Source organism: Schistosoma mansoni, chromosome 3, assembly GCF_000237925.1.
Source record: "Schistosoma mansoni strain Puerto Rico chromosome 3, complete genome".
NCBI classification, from domain to species: Eukaryota; Metazoa; Platyhelminthes; class Trematoda; order Strigeidida; family Schistosomatidae; genus Schistosoma; species Schistosoma mansoni.
Genome location: NC_031497.1, coordinates 7,403,196 through 7,429,007, shown reverse-complemented (window position 1 = coordinate 7,429,007; position 25,812 = coordinate 7,403,196). Strand labels below are relative to the sequence as shown.

The following is a 25,812-nucleotide window of genomic DNA, read 5'->3' as shown; positions in this document are numbered from 1 at the left end:
TTGTCGCTCTGGTCATTAGAAGGTGCATCGGTCTCGTGACTTTCGAAGGAACTCGCTTACATCATGAGGCGTCATAATTATTCGTTCAACTCTCAGGACAGAGTTTAAATAGTTTGAGTAATTTATTCTGGTTAGCCTTTTTTGTAGCGAGTTGGTTTTCTACGAGATGGGGTCGCTAACTTCATGCCGAACCCTCCTCCTTTATCCGGGTTTGGGACCGGCAGTAACCCCCGGAGGAGCTACAGACGGAGTTAGTGTCCATAGAACAGTACATTTATTCTATAAATGAGATTTTTTGTCTCTTCTGGTGAAAAATAATCGAATTAACGTGCCATACAAATGATTAACTCCTTAAAAGTACATAATTTATAATCAACATGTGTTCTTGTTTACTTGATAATGTCGTATTTCATTTGAGCTGATTTACTCAGGAAAATGTAACCAATGGCATTTGCATCTTGAAGATAATTAATTTTCCACTGAAAGCCATTCTTCGAACACTTAATCATGGTAAAATATAAAGAAAGCAATAAAAAGTGAAAGAACTCTTAATAACGAAATAACCATATATCCAAATTTTCGTGTAACGCAATATGATAAAAAAGTACTTTGATCCAATGACGTTTCGAAATGTACCAAAGCATTCTAAATATCTTATGTTGCTCAAGAAAGTGTGATGTTGGGGTTGTTTGTGAGAAAATGAAACTAAGTTTGGGGAAAACAATGTGGTGTTGGTCATTTGCAAAAGATTTTACAGAATGAAACGTGTGGTCAAAACTAATCATCATGCTATTTGGATAAAGGTCATTAACGTCAGGTCTCCTCCTTAGTGAAATGAAAAATTTTTGGACAGTTTTGCTATCGTTATCAGTGAACCGCTTTTTTTATCTGCTTCATGGCACAATTGATAGAACAGTCAAACTAGATAGGACTTTTCCTCCTTTAACCATATATAGGACTCGTGAACAATAGATTTCAGTATCCTTAGTACATTTTATGTGTTCAAACCTGCCGTACCTAGGCTTACAAGCTCGTTAAAATGTGAGTTCGTGTCAGTCGTTACACACTAGTGGAAATGCGTAGATCGAATCAGGTTCATTGAAAAAATGTATACATTACAAGTTAAATAATTAAACGTATTAATTTGTTCATAACAAGCACTTCGAAACAAATATGCAATCCAAATTACAGTAATTAATCACAAAAATCGAGAATATAACAGAAACGAAACTCTAACTTTTATCTTCGGATTAATGAAGGCACTTCCGGGACTAAAGTTGGACAGAAAATCTGAAACCACGTCTTAAACGTTTTGTAAACAGAAGGCAAGTGATAATGAAGAAGACGATCGACGAGAAGAATATTGGCATTGTAAGTGAGCCGGAACGGATCAGTGTAAATTTGTTGGGCAGAATATTTGGCTGACGAGAGAAACATATCATGAGAGAATTTCAGCAAATGTCTTTGGATGCTGTTAAGGGTTGTGGAGATTCTTGAATTTCATTGAGGTCATAAACCGATCAATAGGAACCTGAAAGCACTGAACTGCCGTTTTGTACTAGTGTGGAACTCTCTGGACTGCACATCGACCACTCCTAATTCATAATGATCTCAATGAAAATCAACAATCTCCACAACTTTAAAATGAAAATTGCTATGCGTTTACTAGTGAATAGCTTCGAGAGATGACTCTAAGAGTACGAATGAGAAACCGCGACCAGTAAAGTTCAACCATGTTCGGTGTGAGTAAGTTACACACCGAAGACGATGGATGATGGTCACACAACATCACGGATCCGTTGGAGTTAAATATGAAGACCGTAGGATCCCGACTCAAGGACAAAGGTATTAATCCCTCGTGTAAGAGACCGAATAACCGTCCGGCGCTTTCAGGTTTCCATTGGCGGTCAGCAAACCCTTTGGGTTAATTTCAGGTATATACGTTTACCAAAACCAATACGGGTTCTCATCAACAATGAAAATTGTTTATTCATTAGAAATTTCGTCAGCCACGTTATAATAACAAAATGATTTCGGTCCTGTTTGTTCCCCCAAAGCCTAAGTTATTAAATAACGGATGTTGGCAAATGGTGGACTAACAAAGCCTTGTAATATCACAGGAAAAGTGGGAAGAGAGTGGTTAGAAACCAATCGATTTGTGCACTGCCGTTGAAAATTCACTGGATATCGAAAATGCCTGAAGTTTTATGAAAATATATTACTATGGAAGTAAACACATCCCCATAGCAAATAAATTTATAAGTATCCGACGTTGATACTGGACCCATTAGTTTTACTGGACACACGCTAGTTGAAGGCGTTCGCTAACGCATCCGCACCAGATCACAAGTGGGTACGTCGTGCTACGCCAGCATTTCAACTACTAGCCAGCCTAGACCAAACTCTTCTTGACATATCGATAGCTCTCAAAATCCATCTTCAAACCCATTTCTTTCTTATCTCCGATTGACATACTTCTATTGCAAAACTCCTACGTGCAAAGACGTGGTAACTTCGAAATTTTCTGGCATCCTTGCCGATATCGTTGCTTTAAATAAGACTAATAATTAAACTGCAGTATACGAGGTTAAGTGTCATATTGCCTAGACACCACTTTCTGTCCACTCTAAAAAATGCAATTGCAGATGGAAATAATCATTTTGTATTCCAACTACTTATGGCAGTTTAAACTCGAAGTTTCGCCTCTGTAATGTTGTTCGTCAATTCTGTAATTTGTTCTGATTCAAGGTTTAACAACTAAGAACTTCTAAAACATTTTATTCTGTGCGATTAAATTTCTGATCTCAAGCTAGAATATTATTGTTACGTATGTACTGGATGTTGAACTATCTCATATTTGTTAGGACGAATGTTGCTAAGGTCAGCTTTGGCGCCGCGCAATATAAGTTCCCAACATATTTCATCCTTTAACGTGGACGCATTTTTGCTTGCAAATAGATAGCAATAAGTTCAATTACACCTTTATAAAGTTCCACTTTACTTGAATGGATGATATTGTTCATGTAAATGTGTGAAATATTTGTTGTTATTTTGTTAATTGAATAGATTAAAGATTCTGTTAGTCCTGAATTTCTCTCTTCAGAAGTACATATAAAAACACTTGGAGATACATCTTCTGATGAGGAAAACATACCAGAAGATGAAGGGGGGTCAGAGTTGAAAGATAGTTTGAATGTCTGCCAACCTGTTCTTAGACTAATTGATGAAGAAAACCTACTCATTCTTCCTCCGGAAGACCAAGAAGAGAAAAGTGAGACCGATACAGCATTGCACGACGGTTGTGGTGAAGTTGAAAAGTCATCGAGTATGTTGTTTATTACTTAATGTAGTGATAGATGGAGCCATGACAAATAAACCTGAAACTCCACTTAAGTCACCACCTGAAGGTCAAGTTTGCAAGAAAAAAAGAAAAAAGAAGTAATCCGATCATTTCGAAAAAGATTTATAATTTTTTGCAGACATCTCGTTGTCAACCTTTCAAACTGTAAATATGAATCAGGTTTGTTCAAAGCTTAAATCAGTAAAAACCAATCACATCTATTATTAAATATTGATGTTTGTTTGAAAGAAAACTATTTTTTGTTTTGTAAATAAAAGCATTGTGGTTGAGTATGCAGCATAGTTTAAAAAATTTTTGAAGATTTTTTGAATTTTGAAGACAACAAACTCTTATAAAACTACCACTTTCTGAATCACACTCTGTACAGAAACTATATATTTTTTTCACCTAGATATAGCATCTTTTTTCCTTGTATGGGGTTTCAGGTTTCAAATATGGTTTATGAAGAAGGGAGAAATCAATGTATCGTAATGAATTTTATTATTCCACTAAATTTTACGTTTGACACTACAGAAATTGTTAAATAAAGTGCTGATTTTCAATCAAACCTTATAAATTATATCATTTACTAATCTATTGAAAATTGACAGAGCAATATATTTTAACGATGCAGACAGATACGTTTGGATTTTTCTAGATTCTAATCTGTATGAAATATTGCACAAACTAGTGGCTATTAGGACTCAGTAGCTAAGTGAATAATGTGATGGCGTTTGATGCGAACCGTATAATGTTCTAGTCTTGGAATGAACATCAACTCTAAGATGCAGGCACATCCATTTGACAAGTCCAAATATGGAGAGGCTCGCGTCCCGGATTCCACTGATAGCCATCATCATCTCTGCTTAGAATTTTATAACTGTCAAAATTCAACAGTGCAACGTCTTTAACCAACAGGATGCTGATGTGGTCCACATATTACTAAGTGAACTCTTTGGTTGGAGGCTTGAAGGTCAATAGAGCTAGCAGTTGGACACTTAAATCGGTACTGATCGAGAATTCAGTGTAATTTATTATGTATACTCTTAAAGACCTTTAAGCAAATTACATCATATTTTTCTATATCGTTCACATCACCACAGTTTGTTTTAAGTCTTTTATGCTTAGTTTTACTTTTTCACGCCCTTGACAGTTGGTGAAAGTTTTACAAACTCACTACTCCGGCTGCGAATACTATATTTACTTTTAACACTCAAACAAAAGGCCATAGTAAAATGGAAGTCGAAATGCTTTTTCAAATCATAAACAAACTACTGTGATAGACGTTTTACCCGAGAAAAAATTCAACAGTGAAGACCCCAGTGGTATAAGAAGACGGTCAGCGGTTACAAAGTTCATTAGTTTAGGAGTGATATTTTTCAACAAATTTTATATAATTTGACACTATAACAATCACTCATCAAAATTTAAGCGAATTGTTCAGCAGAAATGAAGTGTGAAGTACCACGGTCACTCAAGTATGCAAGCGTCACTATGAAACAGACAAACTATCAACAAATTACGTTCTCGCTTGAATTAAAATCTGCTTTTTAAAGACATAAAAATATTATTCATTATTTAGTTTACTTTCAACTGACTCCCGACACTACAACGTGCTTATGTATGTTTCGTTATAACTCCCTGATTATGTGACCGACTTTTGTCTATTATTTTAGTACGTAGAGTTCTGAAACGATTTGGCTTCCGAGAAACTGAAGATGACGAAGACTGGTGTCTTTATTGGACCGATTATTCAGTTACTATTGATAAGGTTCTGGTTATGAAACAGTGGCAGGTATGTGCTAAAATACTTTTGTAGAAAAAATGATAGTTGTTTATGGAGTACAAGTAAATTCTCTAAACCAATGTACCTCTCGAAGTGTCTGATATCAAGAGAAGTTATCCAAGACACTGCATTTATTGTAAATGGCCTTTCTCTTTAATTGCTGGTTCTTATTTTCTGTTGAATTGTTTAGTAATATAAAAGGTGTCTCAGTGTTTCTAAATAAATACTGGATCTTTTTATCGTAGTTATTTGCAAGTCAAATTACTCCTGACTGATAACAGGTGACGTTAAAACGTACCTAAGCTTACCATTTTATCCACAGTTTGAGCTGCTGCGTAAAGCACTTCTGATTAGTATGAATTGATGTGTTTTAAACTTTTGAGACACTTTGAGTGCTGATATAGCGCTATAAAAGAAGGTATCTGATAACGTACATGAATAAATAATAGAGTTAACTAGAAAAAAAGGAAGAACAGGCTAGTTAAATAAAAAATATTCCATTTTGTATACACAATATAAAGTTGTAGCATTGGCAGGTTGACTTCTATTTCGAGCCATTCAAATAATAACCTCTATAAAGGAAGTTGGATAAATAAAATACACTTATTCTTATAGCTAAGGTCAAAAAACCAGTATTATCTATCGATTTGACTGTCAAAATCCAATCTTTACTTTAAATTACCTAACTAAAGTTTCGCTGAAATCTGGAAACCTTTATTATTGACCTTTCCAGTTTGAAAACATTTTGCAAAGCATCAAATGAGAAAATAAGAGTACTTTCAGGACTAAATTAACATAATTTTATACTTAACCCTTATCCATTCATCAGTTGTGTCTAGTTGTTGCATTCATTATGATATAATAAAATAAAAACATAGATTATTTAAGAACATATGCGTCAAAGGTTTATCAGTTACAAACTTCGTATTTAATGGACGTCATTTATTACTTGGAAATAAACAAACATCATGTTTGATCACACAAAAACTGTGGAACAAATAATTGTTACAAATTAACAAGGTTTAAGTCATATCTATTATATAAGTATGAACTACATCACATGAATAATTCATCCAAACTAGGATGAACACAATAAACACCAACAAATTTGCTCCAAAATATAAAATACAACCTCAAAATAAAAGTGCAAGAGACTAAGTATAACTAACTGATACTACTTATAACAACTGAAATATAAACGGTTAATTTTATGTTGAGTGTTATTTATTGTTCTGTATTTTACCTTATATATATATTTTAATCAGTAATTTTAAGACAGACTGCACAAACAATAGTATATCAGCTTAAGTTGTCATAATTTTATTCCACAGTGAAAGTACAAACTAGCAGAAGTAACAATTTATTGAGATGGTGATGGGTTACGAGAAACTTAACACAATAACCGGTTTTGCAAGTTTAGCACTCGGCTCTGTAATAATTTTTAGTGATAACCTCTGATAAAGAATTAATTATTTCAAATCATTCAATGGTTTGATTTTTGCTGAAACTACCGATAATTACTTGTCATTAATAAGGTGTAACAATAGAAGTATCTTTATACAGCTGATTTTAAATGTAAATAAATAAGTGGCTAAACTGTTTTTCTTTATTTCTTATTTAAAACTTATAGAAAATAAATCATTTTCCTGGAATGTCTGAAATTTGTCGAAAAGATAGTTTAGCACGTAATTTAAACAGAATGATTAGATTATTTCCAAAAGACTATAATATATTTCCAAAAACTTGGTGTCTTCCATCAGAGTAAGTTGAATTTTTACCATTATTGTATGTTTACGCTAAGTTATGGTGCATTTTATAATGGTTTTTAAAAGAATTAATTGTTTTCACCACTACCAAACTATATTTCAGGAAAACTCATGCATAATCATATATGGATGTTTTTCATTTGTACTTTCTATAATATAAGACTGATGGTGGATTCAATCTAAATTATTTAGTCATTTTTCATCGGAAGAAGGTAAAAAATAAAATTCATCTGGTGAATTCCAAGAAATAGAAGGGAACCAACAAATTATAAACTAAATTACAAAAATAACTAATCAAAACGCTAATGTACTTTCAAAATTACCAAAATAAAATGCATAAAGATTTAGATAGAGTTTTCAAGAAGTGACATTTCAACGATTCGAATAACTACTATAACTACATCTCAAAACAGTTTACCAGTGAATATATTTAAGTAACAGTCACAATGGTCAGATAGCGCTTTTCAAAAGCTGACTCGATCTCTTTACAATCTGGATATTTTACTGATGTGATGTTTAAAAATCCCGAAACATATTGTAGTGCCCTGCTTCGTTAATCGTTCACCTCGATAACCGTTATAATAGAAATCTTAACAGTGCGTGAAGTCAGAAGGCAAAGAGAAGCGGCAGCTACAGCTTTATTGACAAATGACGCAGGTCAGAAAGTTATAAGCACATGAGCAAATATCAGCGAGCGAAGCATAAATGACACGCATTGAAGATGGCGGATAAGCCAACTCTCTTTAATCAAGCCTTAATCAATATTTATAGTCAGAAAGAATAAGTTACAGACATATGATGAATAGGATAAGAAGTGTACACACATACGCTCATATAAAAAATAATCAGGGTTAATAAGTGAATAATTAACAAGGTCAAAACATGACTCAAGGTGGATAATTAAATTGGCTTGTTCAGGAGCTAGATAAAGTATATGGGCTTAACATATCAACTGCCACTACAATATTAAAGAACATGTTAAACATTGCCAAATTTCTCCCAATAGTTGATGTTATGATGACCGTTACTAAGATTTATCACAACATTCCAACTCATTTAATGATAGTGATTATTTTTGTCTTCAGTTAACATTTCCTTATTTTTTTTCTAGTTGGAATGATGTTCAGAATTATGCTAGGAAGCATAAAAGTAAAACGTTTATTATAAAACCAGATAATGGATGTCAAGGTCGTGGTATTTATATCACTAAAAATGCTAAAGATATTCGACCAGTGGAAAATATGATTTGCCAAGTGTACATATCAAGGGTAAATGTTACCAGTTGCTATTGTTATTGTTATTATTATTGGTATTTTGAATAGAATTTATTAGTTTCTCTATCAGTGACTTGTAGTGCATTTCTACGTTGACAGTATCCAACTCTGTGCTTCCTGAATATATATGAAGAAATTGTTGCTTTACACAAAGAGACAAAACATGACAAATGCCTGACCATATAAAAAAACAAACTACTTAAAAAAAGACTAAATAAAGCGTATTGCAATTTGTCAAGTATAAAAATAAGCTTTGTAAACTGAGTGAGCTTTTGGTGAGTCACAGAAAGCTCGAAAACATTTTCTGAAGGATGTAATAAATTTAGATTTCGGATCTAATGCTATGGCATGCTGATATTGAAATTATTACTGGTCAAAATAATCATCAATTTATTTCTGAACAACTGTATTAAGAGAAAGAAATCGCCAAAATCTGTCACAGTTGCCTTTTTGATAGGTAAATACAAATATAGCCTGGTTCAACAGTGGTGTTAAATGATGTAAATTAAAAGAAAATTCCTAGCCTATTTACAGATTTTATCACTCACCAATTCATCAGATCTTATGGGACTTTTAACATAAATAAAATGGTCAATTTATTTAAGAACATCATTCTTTATTGTCAGCATAGGCTTTGGTCTAGAACTTCAGACATTCCTGTATTGCTAATCATGGGGCTAAGAAGACTCAACATTTTTCAATGTCCCTATCAAACAGATCAGCATTGTGTGACTTCTGAAATTCAATGCAAAAACATTTCCTTAAAAATTCAGACACATGAAGAGTGACTTCTAGAATCATACTCACAACAAAATTAAACATAAGCGCGAAAAGCAAACAACTCAGAGAGATAATACTTGATTGAATCAATTGACAGGATAATTATTAATTATATTAAATCAATTGACAATGTTAAGATATGACAAATATCTGTTATAAGTCTATTACAACCAAAAAGGTCTCTCTATCGACGTCGTTTAATTTTATCTACAGCTTTGATTAACATTTTTGATTATTAAAATAGTCACTTTTAGGAAGCAATATAAATATATTTATTTGATCTATTGATATATAACAGCATTTGTTTAGTAAAGTAATTGTTTAGTTAATACATCCTCTCTCTCTTTATATATTACATAATATATCGAGAAATGTGTGTTGCAAATGTATTGAAGAACTGCATTTATGTGAAATAATAATTAGAATGATTCATTGTTGATAAATATGATTATGTTAACGTTGCTATTTAACAACTCTATGTTATTTTATTCGATATAATAATTGTTGTTTTTAGCTTACACAATTACTGCGAATACGAGAACTTATACGACCAACAATTGACATATACACTTGAACGAACAGCCTGGAGTCCCGATTAGTCCTTTTCCATGCCTTTTAAGTCCAGAACACCAATCTCAGCTTCTGTGAATATCAATCATATATTTCAAACATACTCGGTTTATATACAAACCAAACAGATCACATCACACCATAAATAGAAAATAACATTTGTACAAGATCAAGCCAAAAGTGGCTATGATTATGAGAAAGTGTTACTAATAAATGGTGAATATCTCAAGAATATTAAATCGTATGAAAGGAATATGAATATACATAATCTAGTCAGACAATAGTTATACAATAAGAATATACGTATTATATTAGTCCAAAGATAGATCCCAACAGTTACATTTCATTATTCTCGTCGGGATATAACAATAATATGAGTCAATTGACTATAGTAAAGTATTTAGTCTCAGAACATCCGAGAAATGATAATATAATAGACTATATGAAGAAAACAACTTCGTTCTGAATAGTCTTTGTAATTAAATTAATATGAACAACATGAGAATCGCTTTATCATAATTTCTTCACTACCAACTAAATGAACTTGTAGAAGTCTATTTATCTGAATTAGAACTTTATACTCATTAAAATCCTAAATGACTATAAAATATGGGGATTAATTAGAGTCAACTGTTTATGGTTTTCACGATTTTTGTTTAAACATAATGAAAACTTTGTTTTATAGTTAACAATTGAAGCATTATTAATTAATGCATAACTATTCTAGATCATACCATATTACAGTTAATCAACTAACTTTTAAACAAACTAAAAATTTCTATACTATAAAAACGATTCTTTCTCTTGAATAAAAAGTGTGTTTATTCATCATTAAACTTACTTTTCAGCCTTTCCTTATCGATGGATATAAATTTGACTTGAGAATTTATGTTCTGCTTACTTCATGTGACCCACTACGTTTATTTGTATTTAAAGATGGCTTAGTACGTTTTACTACATATTCATATATTGAACCAAATCAACGTAATGTACATGATATGTATATGCATTTAACAAATTATGCTGTACAAAAACATAGCGAAGGCTATATCAGAGATAATGAAGAAGGAGGAACAAAACGCCGGATTACAACGCTTAATCGATGGTTTAAAGATAATGGCTATGATGTGAAAAAAGTTAGTTAATATTTATGAATCTTACATACATAATATTTTCAGAATTTTGACGGCACCATATATTAACGTTTTTGGAATATGAATGTTTAATGATTTATTCGTGTATGAATTCTGGTTTTCCAAAAGTTCAAATAAACCAGAAGTAATGTATGAGTAATGTTTCACATTAAGATGATGATGAAGATTAGAATCTTACTAAATGTATGAAGCTTCTCAAGGTTCTAGAAAAAATGGTGATGATAAATGCTAAACGAGCAAAAAGCTAATTGTCAATTCGTTTTGTTCGTTTTTGTATCGTTTTGTTGATCAGTTGATCCTCTGGAACACGTTGAAATTTCATTATCTATTTGTTTATGCTACAATCACTATAAGAATAATGTGTCTTATGACATGCTGACAGCCGTATGTGAATCTCCTGCAATAAGCATTATAAATCTTACAGGATGCATGAGTTTATTTGGGTGTGAAGATATTTGGCTAAGACTCACAGATATTAAGTTCCTTTCTCATGTAATACTAATAAAATAATTATATATATATATTATATCCCAAGCAAGCAAAAGTTTTGATTTCTGACTTTTCGTAGCTTTATTTAAGTCACTTCTTCCTTGAAAAGTCAGGATTCCAAATTTTTACTCATAAGGATATCAAAAATATATTTATTATTATTTCATTATTATTAATATTCTACTCAATGCCCAATTTATTTGAAATATTTCTATGTAGGTTTATTTGTAACTTTCAGTTCAACTGATAAATTTGAATGGTTTTCTTTGTTTCATATCAACTTGTATTTTTATTTGCAAATTATGGAAAAAAAAATCAGATAAAGAAAATTACGAAAAATACAGACTAAATGAAAGTACATTATCATTCGCTAACTACAGTGCAAAAGTCGATTTAGTTACTCGTGATCTAAATCATATCACTTGTGCAACCAATCAATATCAAATCACTAGGTTAACAATCGAAACTTGACCAAGTCGCATCTGAGACGGCTGTCTACCACAAGCAACCAAAAATCATCCCACGAACTGGCGAAACTCTTTACTTTACTTTATTGTATACTGACTCAGTGGTCTAGAAGTCAGAAATCTAGGTTTGGAACTGAACGCCTAGAGTTCGACCTCCGGCGTTGGGGTCGTGAATGTGCACTACATAGGACTCCCATACTGGAACGAAACATCTGTTCAGTGCTTCTTCGTTTTCAATGACGGTTCAAATAAGATCAGTCTATGATGTAAACTATCAAAATTTAATAATCTCCGCAAAATCTCTATACTGATAAAAACCTTATTGTAGAGCTGACCATAGTTTTCAACCTACCTATATCATTGCTGATTATATAATACACGATCACTAATAGATATGATGTAAACATATATATTGAATGAAAACATTCAGAATTAAGCGGATAAGGTTAAACTGACTTAAAGAATAATTTACGATGGCAGTAATCAATGAAATGTTTCTCCATCAACAACAAATACTCGGATTTAAGTCGAAATCACTAAGTCTTGAAAATATGTTCACTTACTGCATTTATACTATTGAAAAATTTGTAAAGCAAACGTTATTTAGTTAGGACTTTTTATTTTCGAATTGAATTTAAATATTTACTTTCATCTGGTTTCATCTTGAAATAGTTCAAAACTAGGTACAGTTACCATATAAAAAATCAAACATAGTCAAAGGTAGTTGGCGAAGATGTTCCCATAACAGGTTTTCTGTTTATTAATAACTAATACCATAAGGAAAGTTATGCTGCACAGAAATGCAGACCACAGTTACTTAGCCTTATAATCACAAGTTACTTTTGAGAAATGACAGATGTATCAAACCTATTTCTAAACCAAATACAACGTTAGCGAGACTATAATTCATGGACGACCTTTGAGCGACGACAAAGTGACCTTGAGATTGTCTACCTACTAACTAGGATTAAATGAGGGTTATAAACCAGTATGAGGCATTAAAATTATGATTTAAAGTTGATGATTATGGTTGGGAATTAGATTTAGGTTTTTCGTCACGAACTGACATAAGCTAAAATGATGAAACGCTATTTAGCTGAATGGATGATTGAATTTCGCATCAAAACCCAAGACCTGTTATCTTAAATCTGATTGCTTCGTCCATAAACTCTAGTCTCGCCACAATATTTAGCTACAACATGCTCTAGAAACTTACTTAACTATAAAACAGCAAGTACAATAAACCATTGTGTTTAATTTTTTTATTTATTAATTACGGCATAAACATGAATGATAACCACTTAGTCAGCGCGGTGAGCTACGGACTAATGATAATATGGATGAGCATAAGTGAGCGGCTGGTCTAATATTGAATAAAATATATTCAATAAATTGTATTTTGATTTTATAGCTAGCAGTGAAATCTAAAATGCATATCTCCTCCTACCTTAGGCTCGTCAAATAATTTTAATTGTATCCATGTGTTAATAAAGCTTAGAGCTGTGCTCATTCCTTTGAACTTCTTAAGGACACCCATTTGACTACAGAATGGAAATAATCATGCCATGTTCGATCTTTGCTGTATTCACTAATAACTGTAAAGATTTGTATTTTTCAGGTTATCGATATTCTGAACTAAATTAGCATATAACTTCTATAAATTAATAGACCAATGAATAAAGCTATAACATTCTAAATAACGGGTACTAGGCTGAAGAATTAGTAGGGACATCAAGACTGAGATGTTGGTACATTCAGCCGACAAGTCCCACATCAAGAAAAATCCACATCTTAGATCCCACTTCTAGTCACAGTTTGAAATACAACCTACTTGTAAATTAAAACAATTTAGAAACATTGTTTAAAAGCACCTATATGTAACTACTCACCACAGATAGAATAAAGAAGCCAGATACGACATAAACACACGAGTCCATCCTGATTATAATCAGTACCAAAAATGAAATCCTAGTCATAATTACTAATAGTCTATCATTGTTAAATTTTTCTTATTTACTTATTTATTTGATTCAATCTAGATGATTCGAAAACAACTCCATTCAAGTAAACATTTTAATTTCGTAATGAATTTCCGAATAGTATCTAGCTTATTATATCTTTATTAATTCAAAAATTTTAAAAACTTTTCTGCAGCTCTTGCTTGCTCAAGTAATGTTGATGTTAATAAACTGTTCAAATCATGCCATTTCGTAAAATGAAATATTTCTCAGTTCATATTATGGTTTAACCTGTCAACAATATCATAGACAACTATCTTATGTAATATGATGTTCCTATAAACAACATATACATATATTCGATACAGATTGAACTCCGCTGGTCACGGCTTCTCACTAGAACTCCAGGAAAGCCATCTTGAACACAGTCACTAGTGAGCACATGATGATTATGGTCACAATGGAGGTTTATGAATATATATATATATATATATATATATATATATATATATATATATATGGGAAGGTAGATGGAGACTTCAGATGTCATAATTATTTCTTTCAGTTTAACAAACAATCAACTACGTAATTAGACCAAGAAAAAAAAGACAATATGGAAATTTGTACATATTTAAGCATCTTGAAATATCTTAAACAAAGTATGATTGTAAAGCACGTAGCATTAGAATGGAAATAAACATAAAGTGATTAGCTGTTCTGGAATCTAAGAAAGAGAAGTTAGATTATTTTATCAAATGAAAGTCTAACACATAATCAGAAACAGTAATTTCACACAGTTAGGTCCAGAACTGTTTATCGATTCTCTTTTACGAGCTGAAGCATTTCCTGTCACAGTCACTAACGCCATATTTATCAGGCTTTATTTTAACCCTGTTGTCGTTGTCTCCTCCGATAATATAAAATTCGACATTATTTTCAAATAGCGAAATCGAAAATGCATTACAACAATAATTTTCAGTTGAAATCAATATCCCACGATGAACTTTTTGTACATAATTTTTCAATTAGTGAGTTATTTTTTCTCAGTCCTCTCACTGTTTGCATTTTCATATAATCACGTGTCGAAACAAATAACACAATTCGAATTAGTATAAAAATAAATTTAAACTAATAATAAATATATGAAATAAATTCTGTCTAACTGTATAGTGTCCTTTTGACCATGATTCTTTGGCTATTTCACAAATTAACTGGCTCGCAAAGGCCCTGGAACGGCTGAGAGTGGGGAGAGTTAGCTCTCCTTCTTGAAGTGCTCTCACATAACCACGCGTATACAACCACAGTCAGGAAAGTTCTACTCACTACTTTCTCGTGGCGGGGGTGTTTTTTACAAAATTGAAAGAACGAAAAGCGAATGTCCGGCTCATTAACCGGGATGGTGGACATGGAAAGTCCACCTTGGGGAGTTGGAAAACCCTGATTTCAAAACAGTGGTGCACATGGGCTCCAGGATCCTGAAGAAGCAAATAGCGTATGAACCTACTGTTGGCCACCGACTATCATGGGACTGAATCTCCTAAAGTTGCTCCATCGCCTTGTGGATTAGACATTCAGTTCAAAGGCTCGGGATGTGGCTTCGGTCTGGGCACCCGGGCAGTATCACAGCCCTCACACCAATCAATGATAACTGCCACTGACCTCATTGTGATTGTGTAGTGAGTATGTATCTGGTCTCCCATTGTACTAATGTTTATGTGTTTGAATAAATAAATAAAACAAATTAACTGCTAGCCGATTCACTTTTACTAATTCGAGCATAGAACGATACCTTATAAGTGGTTGGAAGAAATCGGCATGAAACCGTCCTTTACTTACTTCACAAACACACGTTTCTACCTATTTAGGTGTGTTCAACAGAATGCACCTTTATAGTAAGCCTATTGAATACTTACTTACTTACTTTCGCCTGTTACTCCCAATGGAGCATAGGCCGCCGACCAGCATTCTCCAACCCACTCTGTCCTGGGCCTTCTTTTCTAGTTGTATCCAGTTCTTGTTCATTCTTCTCATGTCTGTCTCTATTTCTCGGCGTAATGTGTTCTTTGGTCTTCCTCTTCTCCTTTGACCTTCAGGATTCCATGTGAGGGCTTGTCTTGTGACGCAATCGGGTGATTTCCTCAAAGTGTGCCCTATCCACTTCCAGCGCCTCCTCCTGATTTCTTCCTCCGCTGGAATCTGGTTTGTTGTCTCCCACAGTAACTTGTTGCTGATAGTGTCTGGCCATCGGATCCGAAGTATCTTGCGTAGACAACTGTTAATAAACACTTGTATCTTCTGGATAATGGCTTTCGTAGTTCTCCACGTCTCCGCCCCATACAATAGAACTGTCTTGACATTTGTATTGAAAATTCTAACCTTGGTGTTGGTTGACAATTGTTTTGAGCTCCAGATGTTTTTCAGTTGTAAGTATGCTGCTCTTGCTTTGCCGATCCTCGCCCTCACATCTGCATCTGATCCACCGTGTTCATCAATGATGCTGCCCAGATATGTAAAGGTTTCCACATCTTCCAAAGCTTCTCCGTCAAGTGTAATTTGATTGGTGCATATTGTGTTGCATCGGAGAGTCTTGCTTTTCCCTTTGTTTATATTGAGACCTACTACTGCTGAGGCTGCTGCTACACTGGTCGTTTTCTCCTGCATTTGTTGTTGCGTTTGTGATAGAAGAGCCAGATCATCCGCGAAGTCTAGATCGTCAAGTTGCATCCTGCCTGTCCACTACATCCCGTGCTTTCCTCCAGTCGTTGACGTCTTCATGATCCAGTCTATTACCAGGAGAAAGAGAAACGGTGAGAGTAGGCAACCTTGCCTTACACCAGTCTTTACTTCAAACGAGTCGGTGAGTTGTCCTCCGTGGACGATTTGGCAGTTTAGTCCATCATAGGAGTTCCGTATGATATTGACTATTTTCTCAGGCACGCCGTAGTGTCGAAGAAGCCTTCATAGTGTTGTCCTGTCCACGCTATCAAATGCCTTCTCGTAGTCGATGAAGTTGATGTATAGTGATGAATTCCATTCGATTGATTGTTCCACAATGATACGTAGAGTTGCGATTTGATCTGTGCACGATCTATCCTTACGAAATCCAGCTTGTTGATCTCGAAGTTGGGCGTCTACGGAATCCTTCATCCTGTTTAACAATACTCTGTTGAAGACTTTCCCTGGTATTGAGAGGAGAATGATGCCCCTGTAGTTGTCGCACTTGCTAAGATCACCTTTCTTTGGTACTTTGATCAGAAGTCCTTTTTTCCAGTCTGTTGGTACTTGTTCTTCGTTCCAAATCTTACTGAAGAGGATGTGTAGTATCTTGGCAGTTGCTGCTACATTTGCTTTCAGTGCCTCTGCCGGGATGTTGTCTGGTCCCGCTGCTTTGCCGATCTTGATTTGTCTAATGGCCATGCTGATCTCTTCAATTGTTGGTGGGCCAACATCGATTGGGAGGTCTGTGGGTGCTGCTTCGATGTTGGGTGGGTTCAGTGGAGCTGGTCGATTTAAGAGTTCTTTGAAGTGTTCTACCCACCTGTTTCGTTGTTCTTCAATGTCGGTGATTACTTTGCCTTCCTTGCTTTTCACTGGTCTTTCTGGTTTACGGTAATCTCCAGCAAGTTTCTTGGTTGTATCATACAGTTGTCTCATGTTTCCCTCTCTTGCAGCCTTTTCCGCTGTCATCGCTAAATCTTCCACATATTTACGTTTGTCGGTTCTGATGCTCCTCTTCACTTGCTTGTTTGCCTCTGTGTATTCGGCTTGTGCCTTGGCTTTTTCCGCTCTTGTTCGGCTGATATTGATTGCTGCCTTCTTGTTCCTTCTTTCTTCAATTTTATCCAGTGTACCAACAGTGATCCATTCCCTGTGATGGTGCTTCTTTTGGCCCAGAACCTCCTGACATGTTGAAATGATTGCCTCTTTGATACCTTTCCAGTTGCTCTCCATGGTAGTTCCCTCTCCATTGAGTAGATCATGAAAGGCCTGGAACCTGTTGCTGAGGGCTATGTTGAATTTGTTGAGTTTGTCAGCATCTCGAAGATAGGCCGTATTAAACTTTTGTGATGTTGTCCGCACCGTTGTCCAGTGCTTCTTGAGTTTTAGTTTCATCTTGGCGACCAGCAAATGATGATCGGATGCTATATCAGCTCCTCTTCTGGTTCTCACATCCTCCATCGTCCTCCTGAACTTTTTGTTGATGCAGATATGGTCGATTTGATTCTGTGTAGTGTGATCCGGTGAAATCCAAGTGGCTTTGTGTATGTTTTTGTGTGGAAATGTGGTGCCACCTATGACCAGTTTATTGAAGGCACATAGGTTTGCAAATCTCTCACCATTTTCGTTCCTTTCTCCCAGTCTATGTTGTCCCATGACGTCTTCATATCCAGTGTTGTCCTTTCCAACCTTGGCACTGAGATCTCCCATCAGAATGGTCAGGTCTTTGGTTGGGCACTTCTCGAAGATCGACTGCAGCCTATCGTAGAATTGGTCTTTAGCGTCTTCATCGTAGTCGTTGGTCGGCGCATAGCATTGGATGACGTTCATTGTAATGCCCTCTCTCTTTGTTTTGAAGGAGGCTTTGATGATCCTTGGTCCATGAGATTCCCATCCAATAAGTGCATTTTGTGCTTTTCTGGACAGCATCAATGCAACTCCTTGTGTATGTGGGGCATTTTCTTCTTCATGACCGGAGTATAACAGAAGTTCTCCTGAAGACAGTCGTTGTTGTCCAACCTGCGTCCAATGCGTTTCACTGATTCCAAGCACCTCCAGGTTGTATTTTCTCATTTCTGCAGCAATTTGGAAGACTCTTCCGGTCTCCCACATTGTCCGGACATTCCATGTACCTATAAGAATTGTTGCTCTGGTTGTAAGAAGGTGCATCGGCCTCATGACTTCCGAATGAACTCGGCTTTCATCATGAGACGTCATAATTATTCCTTCTACTCCCAGGGCAGAGTTTAAATGGTTTGAATGATTTTTTCTGGTTAGCGTTTTTTTAGCGAGTTGATTTTCTACGGGATGGGGTCGCTAACCCCATGCCCAACCCTCCTCCTTTACCCGGGCTTGGGACCGGCAGCAACCCCCAGAGGAGCTACAGGCGGAGTTAAGCCTATTGAATAATTTTTAATTATTTCTCTATTTGCTGTAATTTAGACAAGTAACACACTATGTTAAAGTATGTGTGAGTCTGATAGAACGCATATCTGCACCTCATTCCTTAACTATCCTCCCATTGGTTGTCTATATAGACGGTCGATAAATTATGCACAATCGAACAATACATAAAAATGTATATATTTTCTAACACTCACTCTCACTCGATTTCCCGTGTGTTTGTTTTTTGTGAGCTTGTGGATTTTACTAATTATTAACAATATACTATCCCTAAAACTGATGTTCTGGCTTTCGAATATTCTCGAATAAATTCATAATACTACTGGAAGATTTGGCCTGCGTAAATATACAGTAGACGGGATATTATTTGTTGGAGTCAGATGGAGTAGAATTAACCTCAACACCTTCATCTCAGTGTACATTTTCACCATGAGACCAATGTCCAGCACCCGTAGCTCTAGATCTCAAAAAGTTGTCCATCAAGTAAATGGATCCAGATAGCCACTAATTTGTCAGGTTCAAGTAACTTTCGATCACATATGGTGCCTTACTTCAAACCATGAAAACCTAATGTCAAAGTTCGGATTGTAACGTAAAAATGAGTGGCATATAGCCTGCACTACTTGGTAAAATTTAGACGTAAGTTCTTGAATGGATTGAATAATGAGGCTACTGCTTCATATTACACTGAAAAGTGACCTTTAAACCAAAACAAAAATCTGTAGAATATAAGAAAAAAATCTACCGCATACCGTCTGATGATAAAGACGATAAGAGAAGCTTCAAGAAATTCTTCTTGTTGAAATAAGTGACAAAGATCGGTCCACTTCAGGCTATTCCTACTCAACACTAGTGTTTTATTAATGCATCTGGAGAAAAAATGGACAGAGAAACAAAAGATTTATCGAATATTAATTTTTTTTAAATTTTGTGTGATTGCAGTTGTAAATAACTGCTTCCTTCATTTGAATATACTAAATTTTAAGAGTAAATTTAACTATATTAGAGAGGTATCAATTATAACAAAGTAATGAGATACTTGTGATATCCTAATGGGTAAAAATTTAAATTCCTGGTGTGTCAACTTGTGTTAAAATAATCTGGTTTTTTATCCATTCACTCTGTAATAGTCGCTTAAAATAAGTCACGAAACTCCAGAAATTTAAATTTTTACTTTTCAGTGTATCACAACCGTATTATTGTTTTACTATTGGCTTGCTACCCAATGCTAACTTTATTTAGAAATTCTCAAGTCAAACCTCAGTATTGATAAATATCAGTTAGGTTTAGTTTTGTAACCGACTAACTGGTCATTAGACGGAACCTTGATTATTTTAATGTAAATCGGCACGTTTGTATAAAAAGTCATCAAACTAATAATAATAATAATAATCACTATGTGACCAATCAATTGTTTAATGTTCACAAAATAACTAGTGGTTAAGCGCTCGGGCGCGAGACTGGTAGGTCCTGGGTTCGAATCTCGCGAGGCGGGATCGTGGATGCGCACTGCTAAGGAGTCCCACCATAGGACGAAACGGCCGTCAAGCAGTGCTTCCAGGTTTTCCATGGTGGTCTAGCTTCAATTGACTCATGATCCCAACTATGAAAATAACTAATTGTTTAAAATTTTTAAAGCTCAGCTTTGATCATCCAGATATCAGAAATCAGTAATTTGAAATCCATTTAGAATGACCTAATTACCTCCCTAAAATATGAAACATTTTGATGATAATACAATATACAATCAATTATTACTTGATCTCTGTTCAATCATATCCCTAATCTTGTTGTTTTTATCTCAACATTGTTTTTCCTTCTTTTTTTAAATGTTTTTATTTGACTTTGACTTTTCAATGACAAGTTAAACTGATAAACTTTGTTTACTTCCAACTTACCCAGTTTATTTTTAGCTCTGAAAATTCCATTATTTACTCATTTCATTGTTTTTCATTTACTCTTGGATAACAATCATACTCACTGTCATACTTTACTATCACGATTATCCTTATTTCAATCATCTCACAACAATTTCTTGTTAACTAATTATAACCGCTACAACTAATCATCATCTCATTGTTAGTTGGTATTTTTTTTTGAAAAAAAGATTTTAAATATTGAGGTTAAACATTTCTGTCATTAATAATTTTACCGTAATTGTTTTAAAATGTTTCTTAGCAGTTTTCCATATAACTGTGTAAATTATACTCTAGATTTATGATAACAGTACACATCAACTATAGTTTCTTTTGTCATTCATACGACTAATAACATTGGGATTCAGTCAGTTAGCTGCAATGTAGGACCAGGCACGTATATGCATCGGTCCAAGTTGCCACACCTTATTAGTGCAACAAGATGAACACCAAATTTATAGAGGTAATTACTTCGATGGTAGTAATATATAAAAGAAAGATTGTGTATATGGATATAGTACAGGAAGAAAGAATTAGTTAGTAGAAAGAAGGATTTAAATCAATTTTAATCTCACAGTTAAAGGGAAGTCAAACAGTGTATACACCTACACCATTGTGATCGATTCTGAGCCATTCCATCCAAAGTCTGCGACCACCGGTAACGATAGTCGCGCGGACACCAACCAACTAGTCTCCATCTACCAACATAGTTCAGACTAGAAGTTAGTGACTTCAAAGACTGATACCAGGTTTTGGTTTGGTCGCCTCTAACTTTCTTCCAACCGTCTCCAACACTAGTCAACATCGGGCGTCGTGGTAATCGGTGTACAGGCATACCTGGGACTAGTAAAATCTTTTACTCATCATTTCACTTTAACTTATTTACAATCCGCGATCATTATAATATAACTGAGAAGATTTAAAAAAAACACTTCTAGAATTTCAAATCTGTGACAAATAAATGTTTTCAAATCTTACAGTGAAGGTTTATTAATGTATTTAAATGACTCAACCACATTTTATTGGTCATATAACGATCATTAAAATTACATTATTGTATATGATATAGCATTTCTGCAACCCTTTTTCGGTGACAGTTAATGTCATTAGTGCTCAACAGAATTTTGAACAGTGGTTCAAGAAGATGTGGTTATCTACACCATATATATATATATATATATATATATTCAGTATTTACTTAGTTGTGTGAATATTTGTACAACTTGAAGTTGACTCTCATCATAAAATGATATTGGTTGAATAACTGTTTCACTGTAGGTGATGCCATCTAAAGATGTTCACAAACTACTAAAAAGAGGGCTACAAATCATAATCCACTGAGTCTCTAACTAACAAGATATCAATAAATCTGTTCATTTCGTGAATTCTCTTCAGTTGTTTATAACACAGAATCAATGATATTATATATTAAAGAGCAAAATGAATAAACATATTCTATATTATTTTACTACGACTGATGTTTTTCCTTTACTAAAATTTATAAAGGGATGGAACTCTATAAAAACATAATACCATTAAACCTTTGAGTGTAAGTAAGGTAGTTCATATTTTGATTCTAAAATAATTTGTGATATATCACAATTATCATTCAATGTTACCAATGATTTATTGTCAACTCGATGAACTCCTGAAGTTGTAGCAAGTATAAGACAACTCTTTAGTGTTCTTTGGTTTTCAACAGTTATCGAGCTGATGACATTATATGTGATGAAAATTACTTACGACGACTCAATGTTCGTTTTTCTTGGATTTTCTATCATGTCTTTTTGCCCATACATAAACACAAAAACTGACTTTCCTTTGCTTTATTTAATATTTATGATTTTTTTGCTTGTATATAACACTGGTATAATTACAGATCTTAGGGATATAAGCATAAGATAATCAAATGGACCTTTTTTTATAAATAATAATCAGTATGATGATAAATTTTCCTTTTTGATTCCAAAATTTCCTCAACAAAATATAATAAAAAGAACAATATATTGATAAAAACAAATTTTAAGGTGTGACTTCCGTTAAACTTCAGAAAAGAAACTACAATCAAACAATAAGGAAAGATTATTGATTATAGGTAATACCTTTTGTGTAGTTTAGAATTAAGTATCTTATCAAAAAATTAAAATATGATGAATTTACTTGTATGGCATAAATACCAGCTATAATATCTATATTTTAAAAGCCTAGTTAGTTTATTCGACATAAGTTAAAGTATAAATTCATTTAGTATTGTTTTTTCAATCTTCCCATCGATGTGTTAGGACTGCAACTGGTCAGTCTCTAATTGGCATATGTGCATACTATGCATATTGCCTCGAAATAGCCTTAATTCACAAGCATGGTAAGCAGAGATGGATAGTGGCTAGCAGTGGAATCCAGGACGCGCGTTTCGTCCTATTTTGGACTCGTCAGCTGGATGTACCTGCATCTCAAATAGGATGAAACGCGCGTCCTGGATTCCACTACTAGTCACTATCCATCTTTGCTTATAAGTTAAAGTAGTTTTTATTTACTATATGACTAATTCTGTAAGATTGGAAATACAAAATAAAAGTCTTAATGTTTAGAATAAACTCTAGCCAATTAAGGTATAAATGAACTCAAAACGGCATCCTCCAAGAATACAATTGGTTTAAGACGATAAAAAGTAAGCCCGTTTTGAGATTATTATAGTCAGTTAATATTGTACAAAGTTTCTGTATAAATAAAAAACAGTTTTATTTAAACTTAATAAACTATTTTCTTACTTCCAAAATTACTCACTGATATAGAAGAGTAATACAATCTGAATTACACTAAAGATTAAATAATCCCATATTTCAGTTTGACCTAAGATGATAAATTTACCCAGGGTAACAAATTTTGTCAGCTTTATGTCTGATATTATGACTGAAAGTATAATTTAAACGGAGAATGTTCTACTCGACTGTAGCTATTTGGAGCATCAAAGAAAATGAAAAAATGGATGACTACTTATTTTAATATTGAAGGCAGTCAGCAAAATAGTGATCTTTTCAAATTCGAAAAAGATACTTTTCAATGGTAAAAACTATTGAATTATTGTTACATGTTAGTGGAATGGTAATCTGTACCTCAACATGAAATTTATTACTTCACTAGTTAGTGAAGCGGTTAAATTTTATTTCCTTTAGGATTTGTCGTTTGGTAGTTAGCTAGCAAAATCTCAGAAAAAGTTTGTGATTTATGAAACGAAAAAAATATATACCAAACGAGATTATTTTCAGTGCTAAAAACGAACTACGAATTTCCGACAAATAAAACAGGATGGAAGAAATCTGTTCAACTTTCTCAAGCAGACGAGAAATCTTGGTTATTTTTATCACTATATGATCATTTAGGGAAATCACCATATACTAACCATATCCCTTTTCGAATATTTTAAACTTTCATTGATACTAAGTTATATCAAAACCTGTATTTTTCATCTGAATAGCACGGTAATAGTGATTGAATAATTTTCAAATATCCTTTCTTCTAGTTATTTCAAAAGTACTTGCTGGAAATCCCATAATGTATCTTATTAATCATAGTTAATGAAAAAAATATTGTTATCATTTTTTGTATACTCTTTCAGATTTGGGAAGACATAGATGATGTGATCATTAAAACATTACTATCTGGTTATGCTATAATTAGACATAATTATCGAACTTGCTTTCCAAATCATATTCAAACATCAGCATGTTTTGAAATTCTTGGCTTTGACATATTATTCAATCATAGATTAAAGCCATATGTTCTTGAAGTAAGTGAATATTATGTTTAATTATAAATACTATTAAAAGTTACTGAAATTTATATGTGATTGATTCAAGTGGTTTTGTTATGATATTATAAGCCGTTGCTATGGTGTTTTTGTGAGACCTAAGATCTCTAAGTTCAATCCCACATCTTTTGCATTTGTGAAATGTCGAGGAGTTCTAAAGTGAAATAAAACAAATCTATTTACCTCCTTACAACATTTTGCAAATGAAGTATTGAACGTATGGTATTCACATTTTACCAAATAACTGTAATTTTGTGTCCTAGTAGATTCCGCGGTTCATATTCGTGTTCTCGATCACTACAGTATCATTTCGCATACCCACAGGATTTCGTCTGTTCTAAACATTTTGATAGTTTATTTCCTGGACTACTCTGTCATTATTTCTTCGCTAGTTTCCTTTACACTCTTTTTGTCCAATTCTCCTTATAACTCACCACTGGATCAACATCACTGTCTTAGATTTAAAATAATAAAACTTAATAACTCTCTTTTAAATTATTGAAATAATCAAAGTTATACGAAGCATAATTGACTAAACTTAGTTATCAATTATTTGAGTTTCCTAATCAAATCTAGCATTATGCTTCAACAAACAATCTATTTTGTCATAATGGTTTCTCAACTCTTAAAACTTGTGTTATTAGTTAATAATAAAAGTTTATATATTCGATTTTGTGGTTACTACTATCATTAATTTACTTTCTGCAAAATTGCCTTTGCACCTATCTCAACTATTTGTTCATTCAAAAATGTTTATTTGACCGAATTGTTGGAACTAGAGGAATAAATTCTGATTTTAGTGATTTGAAATTATTATACTGATTATATGATACAGAGCACTTGGATCCCATTCTAGTTAGGGTCTTCTGTGAATTCTTCTAGAGTTACATATTAGAACGAAACATTTGTCCTTAAAATTCTAGACCTCGTAATGTATACTGTAATAGAATTTATAAACCGTTAGTGTTAATTGATTTTCTCTGGCATTACTCATACATGTTCAAGCTTTTTAGATGGTGGAAACTAAACAAACTTTTTTCTTTAATCATATTAGGTAAATCATTCACCAAGTTTTACTACAGACAGTAAATTAGATAAAGAAATTAAAGAAGCTATGCTATGGGATACTGTACAACTTGCACATTTCAATGCAGTCAGTAAAAAGAAATGTTGTGATGAAGAAAGAAAACGTATTCGAAATCGTTTATTACATAAAAATATTGATAAAGATCATAAGTGAGTTAGTATTGCCATAGTCAATTATTGTGTATTTTTTCGGTACTACAATTTCTCGCTTTATTTTAACCTTATCAAACTATAGCTTTACACAAGCAGTCTTAAGCACTATTTGGTTCTGTAATTAATTTATGCACAGAAAAATAA

At 33.6% G+C, this 25,812-nt stretch overlaps 1 protein-coding gene across 1 annotated transcript in view; it reads left to right on the top strand.

Moving 5' to 3' along the window:
* Window positions 1-3,005: 3,005 nt before the first annotated feature.
* The window catches only part of Smp_074830 (tubulin tyrosine ligase-related), a gene marked incomplete at both ends in the record, with an annotated part of 33,996 nt that continues 11,189 nt past the window's right edge, over window positions 3,006-25,812 (top strand). Inside the window, 10 exons of the mRNA XM_018799083.1 lie at window positions 3,006-3,023; window positions 3,067-3,325; window positions 3,357-3,438; window positions 3,480-3,520; window positions 5,017-5,135; window positions 6,757-6,887; window positions 8,004-8,160; window positions 10,365-10,652; window positions 24,238-24,408; window positions 25,484-25,665. Of these exons, the coding sequence (XP_018650907.1) occupies window positions 3,006-3,023; window positions 3,067-3,325; window positions 3,357-3,438; window positions 3,480-3,520; window positions 5,017-5,135; window positions 6,757-6,887; window positions 8,004-8,160; window positions 10,365-10,652; window positions 24,238-24,408; window positions 25,484-25,665 (1,448 nt within the window). The remainder of the gene's footprint in view (window positions 3,024-3,066; window positions 3,326-3,356; window positions 3,439-3,479; window positions 3,521-5,016; window positions 5,136-6,756; window positions 6,888-8,003; window positions 8,161-10,364; window positions 10,653-24,237; window positions 24,409-25,483; window positions 25,666-25,812) is intronic.